At 46.0% G+C, this 10,551-nt stretch overlaps 1 protein-coding gene across 2 annotated transcripts in view; it reads left to right on the forward strand.

The window, feature by feature from the left end:
• Positions 1-10,258, forward strand: part of NEK6 (NIMA related kinase 6) — a 101,995-nt gene extending 91,737 nt beyond the window's left edge. For both annotated transcript variants that reach the window (XM_059486217.1, XM_059486216.1), the window contains exons 8-10: positions 1,833-1,927; positions 5,317-5,430; positions 8,248-10,258. In XM_059486217.1, the coding sequence (XP_059342200.1) occupies positions 1,833-1,927; positions 5,317-5,430; positions 8,248-8,358 (320 nt within the window). In that variant the 3' untranslated portion in view covers positions 8,359-10,258. The remainder of the gene's footprint in view (positions 1-1,832; positions 1,928-5,316; positions 5,431-8,247) is intronic.
• The last annotated feature ends 293 nt before the right edge of the window (positions 10,259-10,551 follow it).

Raw genomic sequence — 10,551 nt, forward strand, 5'->3', positions numbered from 1 at the left:
GAGCAGCTCCTGGCACTGGCACCGCCCAGCCTGGGCACGAGTGGGGCTGCTGCCGTGCCCCTCCTGCCATCCCTGTGCCCTCCTGCCCGCCCCGTGCCCCTCCTGCCCGCCCCGTGCCCTCCTGCCCGCCCCGTGCCCTCCTGCCTGCCCTGTGCTCCACAGCTCCCGCACCTCCTGGCACGGCCGGCAGAGCAGCAGTGAGGAGGAGCTGCAGCTGGGGAAGTGTCTTATGCTGCTGCTCAGTGGGGACTTCCAGAAGTGTCTTCCACAACTTCCTGGAATGAATCACCATTTCTTCTGCAGCTGCATATTTTTAAGCAGGAAAATGAATCAGTGCTCTCCCAGCCAAGTCAGTTCTTGTACAGAAAGCTGGCAGATGTGTGGGAATTACTTGGAGATCTGTGCTGTCCATCGTGTGGACAGGGCCATGGAAAGCCTCAGAAGGAGTCCTGTCTGCTCCTGGTGTCCCAGGAAGTTACTCTGGGTAGCCCAGTAAGAATCCTTAACCACTGCCAGGGCTCAGGTCTGCTCCCCACACAGGGGCCTTTCACAGGCAATTGAACCCAGCCAGGCCTGGGGCTGTGCCAGTCTGACCTGCACCTCCTGAGCATGGAAACAAAGCCATCTCCCTGTGTTGTGGTTTTTAGAGAATTTGCAAAAATATAACTTCTCATTAGGATACTCTTCACATTGAAAGGGAAGTAATTTCTAAAGTGAAAGACCTGGAAGCATGAGCCGAGTTCATCACACAGGGCAGCTGATTGCTGAACATCTTGAGGGTTCAAATAAATTACCTTCTGTGTGCTGGGTCACATGTGCAGGTGCCAGGGCCTGGTTTTGCCTCTCCAGGTTGTTCTTTGTGCCCCATTTGTTTGAAATGTGTTCCCATTTGTTTCCCTCCATGGGAACGCTGGGGAAGGTGGTGGCTGCTCTTCCACCTCTAGCACCATCCTTCAGCTTATTAGTCCTGCAGCTGTCTTCAGGCAGCATTTCAAACAGAGAAATTGTAAACTGAATATTACAGGCAAATTAAGCATTTGCCATCTTGTGAGAAAAGGTCTTTAATTAGGAGAAGGATACACTGCAATGGCAAAAGGAAAAAAAAATTGACAGGGGACGGACAAGCAAGGGGGAAGCAGGAGAAAAGAGCATATACAGTCCTTGGATGTTTTAATAAATGATGTATCTGAGGATTATTTGATGTAGTTGAGACTGCCAGGATGTCTTGCATTTCCAGTACCACAACTGAAACTTATTTAGGATTTTAAAAAGAACCTTTTTGAGGTAAGGAATTTTTTAATAATTTCCTGTAACTTCTGTCCAAAATACTGAGTAAATTTCTTTTGATAAAATACAGACTTGTGGAAGTACATGGAAATCCCCTAGCTTCTGACATAGCTGCAAGCTGGAGCAGGGTTTTAAAGCTTGCAATTATTATCTTGTTTTTTTTCAGACAGGTTTTGCATTCCTGGCTGGTGCTGGGCTTAGTGTCCCTGCAGTGCCTGGTGACCTGTCAGATGTCCCCCTGTGACACTCTGCCCTGCCAGACCCAGTGGTGTCCAAGGGCATGATCCCTTCCAGTGGCTCTGTCCATCCAAGACACTCTAAAGGTTCTTGGGAGCCTGGAAGGGAAACAAAACGTTTCCCAAATGTCAGAAATACAGGAAATATTTTCAACCACATTCACCATTCTCTGCTCTGTTTATGATGATATATTTGATTCTGGTAAGCTCTTTGTGCTACAGCTGACCCTAGAATGCAGTCTCTGTGTGTGTGACACGGGTTGCACAGTCACTTGTGAGGCACTAACCCCTGCTTTGTTTGTTTTGCAGTGGGAACTCCCTACTATATGTCCCCAGAGCGAATACACGAGAACGGCTATAACTTTAAATCTGATATCTGGTCTTTGGGCTGTTTACTGTATGAGGCAAGTATCTTCTCACTTTTTTCTCTGGGTTTTCCATAACCACAGAGTCTGGGACAGGGATTGAGTAGGTCAGACTGCCTGTAGTCAAGTTGTTGAGAATCCTTGGAAGAAGCGTTTGGTGTCCATTGTGCCCCTCCTGAGCAGAGTGAGGGGGCTGTGCCACCCAAAGTGAATTGGGCTCACAGGAGGTGTGGAGGATGGAGCCATGAACAGGCAGCTCACTGCATGCCCCTTCCTGCTGGGAGCACAGCTCTGCTAGGGCAGCACAGTCAGAGTTTTTCCTGACTGCCTTTGTTTTGAAAATAGCAAATTCATTTGAATGCAAGGTACTGGTTTCTTAGATGGAATTCTGACCAATTGTGGTATTTTAATCTTGGGAGCTTCCGGTAAGGAAAAACAGAGGTTTTATGTGATGTGAAATCAGTGTCTCTAACTACTGTATTATGGCTGGAATTTTTTCTAATTGTACATTGTCTTACAGCTTGAGGCTGTAAGAGCAGACACATTTGGATGAACTGCCCAGTGTGCAACTTGTTCTTAAAAGCTGTTACATGTATTTTGAAAATAAGTGTTATGATTTAGTAACTGTGCTTTTGGTTTTATGATTTAATTTTTAGCAGGGATCAAAGGGTATCAGTGTTGTACCTCTTTATAATCTAATCTAAATCTTTTTTAGATGGATGCTCCTTCCAATTCAAGTGACAGTGCATGCCAGCATTTAGAAAGCTTTTATCCCCACTCAGAGAATTAAAAATCCCTGGGATATATAGTCAAGAATATTGCTCACATCCTCATTGGTTAACAAATTATGGGAACTGATGACATTTTGCTTCTCAACACAACTTCTGGTAATCCCATGAAATTAGAGAGTAAACAGAAATGTAATTCATTTTGTGAGCACTTCAGCTGGCTGATTTAACAAACGTTGTAGGACATGATAACAGTAAATTTCCCCATCACATGTGCAGGGCTCAGAGCTGGGCTGTGGCCCTGCCCAGGGCTGCTGGGAGCAGCCAGAGTGGGCCCAGTTGGACTGCAGTGCCCACTGCTGCAGTGCCAGGGTGCTCTGAGTCACTGCAGGCTCAGCTCCCGGGGATGGGATTCCAGATTTATGCAGAGAGAAATATTTAGCGTTGTGCTAAGATATGTTTTTGTTGCAGGCAATATGGTCCCCTTATGGCACAGGAGTCTTGGTACTCCTTGTATTTCAAGAAGCTGAATTAATTGCACACTAAACATAATTCTCTGGTAGGAGTAGCAGTACTACAGTAACATCTGAAAAATTTGGCATGTGAAGCATTTTAAATTTCCTTCCTACGTAGGTAAACCTTAACTTAGGGAACAGGAGCTGTGAGATACTGCAGATTCCAGGGAAGACTGGACAGCTACCAATTTTATGCTTAGTTGTTAAACAGCTACTTGACTTCTTAAACTTTCTAGAATTTTGAAAATGAAGCATCAGATCTGCGTGTCTTTGAAGGAATTATTTTATCTGCTTTTATGTCTTGTAAGGAGAATGTTTTTCCATTTGGCTTAGAAGTAAGGGAGGGATGCTTGTTTGGGTATGAGTCACTTCTGATATTTCTCCAGATAGATTGTGTAGATAAGCTGCAGAGAGATTTAATGTACAAATTGCCTTCAGAGACATGTGTGTCCACTGGAATCCACTTAGGGAACATTGAGGGCTTTGGGACATGATGCCACATAGCACCACTTAACTTTGACATTGATAATAATAGTGATTTTTATTAAATCTTATCAATATAGTAGTAACTGTCTTCATCCCTCACTTCCTGTAGATATCTGTCAGCAAGATAACTTGGAGGGGATAAAAATAAGTTGTTAATTCCCAGAATGTAGCTACAAGCAATGACTTCAGCAGTTCTGGCAAGATGATCAATTTAAGCACTAACAGGGATTCCCATCTCTGGATGTTTGAACCAGTGCTGCTGCATGGTGGGCGTTTGCCATGGAGATCTGCCTGGCCTGGGGTAATTGCTCTAATCAAAATGTCAGGAGCAAACCCCAGTGCAGCATCACAAACTGTAGTTAGTGAGATACTCACAGTGCCTGTGGTCATGGCCCTGCAGCCCTGGCTGCTGTGGTCACAACTGGGTGCTCTCTCTTTCCACTTTAATTCCCTGCATTTACCATCCCAAACCCCACAGTGTGTCCTTTTCAATCCTTTCCTTTTGCACACGAGCACTTAACTAAACCTGGAATGAAAAGTTAATGGGAATTGGAAAACCCCTCTCAACCCCCCTGGCATTATTGATGTGTGTATTGAGATCTTGGAGACCCTGTTTAACTCTTGCTTGCTTTCTCTGTTTTCCCTAATGTCCCCATTAGTGCTCTCCCTGGAACAGTCTGTGCTGGGTTCTCCAGTTTGTTTGAGCTGATTGAGAGCAGTTTGCTATCAGTCCTACTTGGGGAGCAGAGTCTCTAATTGGACTGTGTAATTTTTCTCTAACTGAGTTGCCTACTACTGTCGTGACAGTAATGAAGTAACAGTGACACCTTTTGCCTTCAAAAATCTTCCAGATGCTCTTGCCCCGTGCTGGGGTTCTTTGGGATCCTGTCAGGAGACTCTTCACCCTCAGGTCTGTGGGTTTGTGAGGAGTAACGTAGTGTTACTCCTGATAGTAGTGGTGAGGAGTGAGGAGGAAACATAATGCATCAGTCTTGGTTCCTCACTGTGGGGTGAGAGGTTGGAGGATTTGGTCTTGGCTCTCTCCAGTCCTGCTGGGAGCTCTCTTGGGTCAGAAAGAGCCAGAGTTCTCCAGACACTTCCACTGCACAGGTAAGGAGCAACAGACCATTAATCATCAAATACCCCCTTAATGTGCACTGAGAAGTATCAACTTCAGCTGGCCTGAGATGAAGCTGAGAGGAAAAGGAGCAGATTGATGAACATTTTCAGTAGTTTTGTTCTCATATCTGCCTGGGATACTCTTTTTTAAATAGCAGATTTCTGGCAGGAGATACATTTGTTTTGAGGTTGTTTAGGGGTTTTTTAAAAGATTAAGTACATGCTCATGCTTTCAAGATTCTTCATCTTCTAAGCAGCTAAATGTTCAAAGATAGAGAGAGAGGATTGTATCTGAGAGGGTTTCAGAGTTGTCTTAGAGCCAGCTGAGTTCTTGCTGATGGGCTGGTGGTCTGAGCATCCTCTTTCTTGGGGTTTTTTCTTGGGAACTCTGGCAGAGCCTGGCACCAGCCCTACAGGGCTGCAGAGCTGTTGGGGTCTCAGAGCAGCCTGGGCTGGGGAGCAGCAGCATCCCTTGCTCTGCTCACTGGCACAGAACAGAATTGGCTCTTGCAAACTGGCAGCACCAAGGGCTCTCAAATCCTTCATGTTTCTGAAACATTTTCTGTTTTTTTCTCTCCAGATGGCAGCTCTGCAAAGTCCCTTCTATGGAGATAAAATGAACCTGTTTTCTCTTTGCCAAAAAATAGAGCAATGTGACTACCCACCTCTTCCAGCTGAACATTATTCTGAAAAGGTAAATTGGGAGTGTGGTTGCAGGGGAATGGGGAGGTGCAGTGAAGCTTCTCCAGGCACAGGGAAAGGGAACCCAGGAGGAGAACCCCCCACATCTAGGGAAGAACAGGGGATGGCCAGTGGGTCCTCGGGCTGAGCAAATTACTTTTGTGGTGTCTGAATACTGACAAGGTAAATCAAGACAAAAAAGATTTCTTAATGTAAGAAATATTGTGAAACTGAAAGTCTATGGTACTGGCAGAAACCAGCAGAGAGCTGTAGGAAAGCCCTCTCCTTGTTTCCTTTCCCATGAAACATTTCATAAAAGAGCACTGATATGTTTGTTTATGAATTCTTCAGTGTGTGACAAAGTGGGGAAGGATTAATTTTAAGAAAAAAAGTAATTTAGTTTAATGCAATAAGACCTGTACAGCAGCTGTCCAGGTTTGTGTGTCTGGACACGAGGGACGGGCAGCAGCATCTGAAGCAGTGCATAAACCCAGTGTCCCAGTTCCTGCTGGCCCAGCTGCAGACACGTGTGCTGGGTTTCCTCAGGGCCCCTTGAGATGAGCTTGACTTTTTTCTGCCTCACCTAGACAAAGCAGCTGGATTTCCTTAACCTCCTCATTTCTTACAGTGCCTTCTCTTTGAAAGGAAATGGCTAATGGCATTCTGAATGTTCACTGTATCCTATGGGGTTTCTCTTTTGTTTCACTCTGCCTCAGCATCCTGAGGAGGAGGCAGGAAGCCGGGAGAGCACGGCCTGGCCTCCGCCCTGGGAGGGACCTGCACCAACTTCACTTTTTGCTTTGTTTTTGCTTGCCAAGTAACTCATGCAAAACGGTGCTTTAAGAACGAGGCTGTAGAAGTGAATTTTACCATTTTTTGCCCCAAGCTCCGTAGCAGCGCCCAGCTCCATGCTCCTTTGCTGTGCTGCTGCAGCTTGCATTTCAGGATATGCCTGTTGGCAGCAGGAATTAGTGTAAGTTGACAGATGTGTTTCCTGTCTTTACAATTACTGTCTGTTTGCTTCCCTCTGGCAGTGCTAAAGAGTGTGTGGAGTGCAGTGATACAGTCGGGGTGAGAAGGATGGTTTAGAGCTCAAAGGCACCGGGTCCCAGAGAACTGCAGATGGTTCATGCACTATTAACAGGATGCTGGGGAGGCTGTGCCTGTGGCTGCAGCTCCTCAGCTGCTGCTGGTGCTCACTGGAACAGCACAAACAGGGAATTAGAACAGGGCTCCAGCACCAACAGCATCCAGCGTGTACTTCCTTGGAACAAGAAAGAGGAATAAGGCAGTGTTTTTTAAGCTTTAGTTTCCTTTCAGGGATGTTCCTCTCCTCTGTGGCTTTTTGTGCCTCACCAGTCCACATCCTCCTGTGAGTAACTGCATACTGCTGGAAGCAGGAGGAGGAGCTGGGATCCAGCCAGGGTTGGTTTGCTATATTGGGAGCAGATTTGCTGGTAACTGGAGATGCTGATCCAGGCTCAGCCTGTGGTTCCTGTAGGGGCTGGTGAATGCCTGTGAGGACAGAACTGCCCGGGCTGTGTCTCAGTGCTGCAGGCACAGGGAGCACAGCTCCTGTTTGGACAAATAGCACGGGCCCTGGGCAGAGCTTTAGGAGCATTTTCAGCTGTTGGTGGGAGTTCTGTGGTCAGGGCTGATTCGTGTTCAGTCTTTGGGGTCTCAGGGTTGTGAAGGCTGCAATGTCCCTGCCCTGAGCTGGTCAGTCACCAGAGAATGGGGCAGGGCCAGGCAGCAGGTCTGGGCTGGGAGCAAGGGCTGGCCCAGCTCCATCCAGAGCTGGAATCCTCGGGTTCATTAATGCAGCTGAAGCCGAGTGCTTGATGGCTCTATGGCCATGCTTTTAATTACCGGTGAAATAATTGGCACTGTGGCTACTGGGAGGATGTGAGAAGATCAGAGGCTCAAGGCTGTTTTTCCTGGTGCCTCAGGGGTACCAGCAGCTTTCAGTGTCTGTATAATTAAAAGCTACAATCTTTCATGTGCACAATAAAGAGGGCTGGGAGGTGGGGACACTCCAGCCCTTCTGCATTTTATTTATTAGACGTAATCAATGACCAGTTTCTCTTCCTCATACAGGTTTTTTAGGAAGCACCAGGGTCTCATAGCTGTGTCCAGTAGCTTGGGATCCACAAGTGCTGGTCAGACTCTTCATGCTGAAGGCTGGAGTTCAGTGCTGGGTGCTGGGGATGGTGCAGGAAGGGCAACACAACTGCAGTTCCTGACAACTCTGCTCAGGCTCCCCCTTTCCTCACTTCCCTTTCACTGGCAGGTCCCTCCACACCTCCCACCTCAGTCACATCTTGGAAGCGATCTCAGGTTTCCTTCCTTCCTTTGTGTTCTGCTTGTGCCACAGTGCCTCCCTCTGTCCCATGCTCTCCCCAGCACTGGGTGCATAGACTGGGTCCTCCTTTAAGATGTAAAATATTCCAGAGTTGAGGAAGATTTAAGTCTTGAGTGAAGATTTGGTGGGAAAGATTCTTCCTGGCTCTTTTGGAGGTGGGACACACAGACACAAGACAGACACATGCCTGGACTCTGCCCAGCAGCAGAGGTTCCCCTCTCCTGCTTCCCACAGCACTTCCAGGAATGCAGAGGCTTCACTCATGTGCCTGTCCTGCTCTCTTGCAGAGGATTCCCTCACTGTGCCTGTCCTGCTCTCTTGCAGAGGATTCCCTCATGTGCCTGTCCTGCTCTCTTGCAGAGGATTCCCTCATGTGCCTGTCCTGCTCTCTTGCAGAGGATTCCCTCATGTGCCTGTCCTGCTCTCTTGCAGAGGAGTCACTCATGTCCCTGTTCTGCTCTCTTGCAGCTGCGGGAGCTGGTGAGCATGTGCATCTACCCCGACCCAGACCAGAGGCCCGACATCAGCTACGTGCACCAGATAGCCAAACAAATGCACGTGTGGACCTCGAGCACATGAGCCAGAGCCGGCACAGCTCAGTCTTACTTGAATTCTTTTTCTCAGCTGAACGCGACTGGTGCCAGGTCACACAGGTGGGAGGTTGAGCACTCGCAGCAGAGGCTCCATCATTTGCAGGTTATTTGACAAGGACTCTTACAGGTGGTTGTGCTTTAACGTGAAGATTCTGTGAGGTATTGCAAGTGATTCTTTTTATTTTTTATTTTTAAGGCAAATAATGTTACGGATGTAGATCATTTAAGGGTCCTTTCTTAAAACTGTCGTGTGTAATCTAGGATAGCAGCTACTACCGAGGGCTCAGCGTTTGCCAGACCTTCTATCTTAACTGTAATGTGAAATATTGAAATAATTCCTTCAGTGAAATCAATTTATACTAATGTAAGGATTACCATAGATTTTGTGTAATTTGTATAACTGCTACTTTGCCTCTTCTGCAAATGGTTAATAGCAAATTCAGTTTTTACTTGGCATATTTTAAAGCAGCCATTTATGTTTTTATTAATTTCCTCCTCTTCAGACTTAGGAACTGGGAAGGGTTGGGGGGGTGGGAAACCCTTTTGTTTCATGATTTCTTTTTTTTTAATTGAAAACTTAAGAGTATTTTGCTGATGCATTTCTCTGTCAGAGATGAGTTAAACATGAGCCTGGGGAAAAGAAGATAAACATGCCAAGCAAACCCATACCAGCCTTGCTCCTGCTCCTTTCCCTCATTTTTCCCTTTTGGAATGGTTCTTCACCTCCAGGTTCCTGTTTAAAACCAGTGTTTATCAAAGCCAACTCAGTTTTGGTGCAGAGACTTTGACACGTTCAATAGTACATCGGGTACTATCGGTGGAACTTCAGCAGTGTTTTAAACACTTGGAAAATTTTAAAAAAATAAATGAAATGCTTTGTGTATGGAATTCTGCATAGGATCAGCCCCTTCTCTCAAACTGTGAAAGCTCATTACAGAATGTGAATGTTTATAAAATCTCAACGTGATCTGAAGGAGTCATCGTCTTTAACTGCATGAAAATTGTCAACCAGCTAAATTCATTCATTGAATCAATGATTTGTTTCCTTACTGCCAATGGAAATACTCACTGCCTTAGAACAGCCGTGGATTCACGTTCCAGTGTCTCCATTCCATGTGCCTGTCAGGAGCAGCAGGGCTGTGCTCCAGAGGAAACCCTCGAGCCTGTGCTGCTCCAGTGCCCTGCCACGTGGGACAGGGGCTCGTGCCAATCTATACATTTGTGTGAGACAGTTCAAATGCAGCCTGTGCCTGGTTTGTTTTTTTAAAGAAAGCTTACAATCTTTAACTTTTTTGAACTAAGATTAGGGTTAGGGGGTTACATACATATATATGCTTTTAGTGGATTTTTTTAACCTACCTTTCTTTACTTAAAGGAAAACTGCAGTGCCATCTTCAACTACTTCCTGTAAAATTTGGGAATATTTGGATAGGGTACCAAGAAAAGCCATTAATTGCTGTGAATATGGTTGGTATCATTAATGGAAGATGCCACTTACTGAGGCTTCTCAGCAGAAAGTTGAGGCTGCTGCTCTCAGGAGAGATGTGGGAAATTTAAATCAGCAGGAGAATGTCGTGGAGGCACCAAATTGCTCCCACCATTTCCATGCCAACCAGCTTGGTTATTTATACCAGCTCTTTCAGCACTTGCCAGAGTTCAGCCTGAACCTCTCTGGTTCCACTGCAGCTTTCCTTGGAGCCATGGCTTCCAGGGAAGCTCAGCTCAAATACGAGTATCTGGAGAAGTCTGGTCACTTTCTTGCTACATGAAAATTTGTAGTGCTTATAAAGAAATGTATTTCAAAAGGTAATTTTTTGCAACTGTGCCTTTTTAGATAAATAAAAAAATATTTCCAAAATAAACACCTTTGTTTAAAAAACAAAAAAGTCCAGTATTAAGGTCCAAGTGGAGGTGAATAACAAGACAATCAGACTTGAAATGATGCTGGATGTGCCCTGCATATACAGCAAAGAGGGAAGCAGTAACAGCACCAGCCCCTGATGACCAGTGAGAGATACCCTGCAGTGAGGTAGGAGAGCAGTGTCTGTTGGAGGGGGCAAGGGCAGCAATTCAGAACCACCAATGCTCACTGTTTTTCTTACATTCTATTAAATCAAAACGTATCAAATTAGACTTCTGCAGAGCAGTTTTACTCCTGCTGTTTTTGTTCCTGGAGTGA

This window comes from Ammospiza nelsoni, chromosome 20 (assembly GCF_027579445.1).
Source record: "Ammospiza nelsoni isolate bAmmNel1 chromosome 20, bAmmNel1.pri, whole genome shotgun sequence".
NCBI classification, from domain to species: Eukaryota; Metazoa; Chordata; class Aves; order Passeriformes; family Passerellidae; genus Ammospiza; species Ammospiza nelsoni.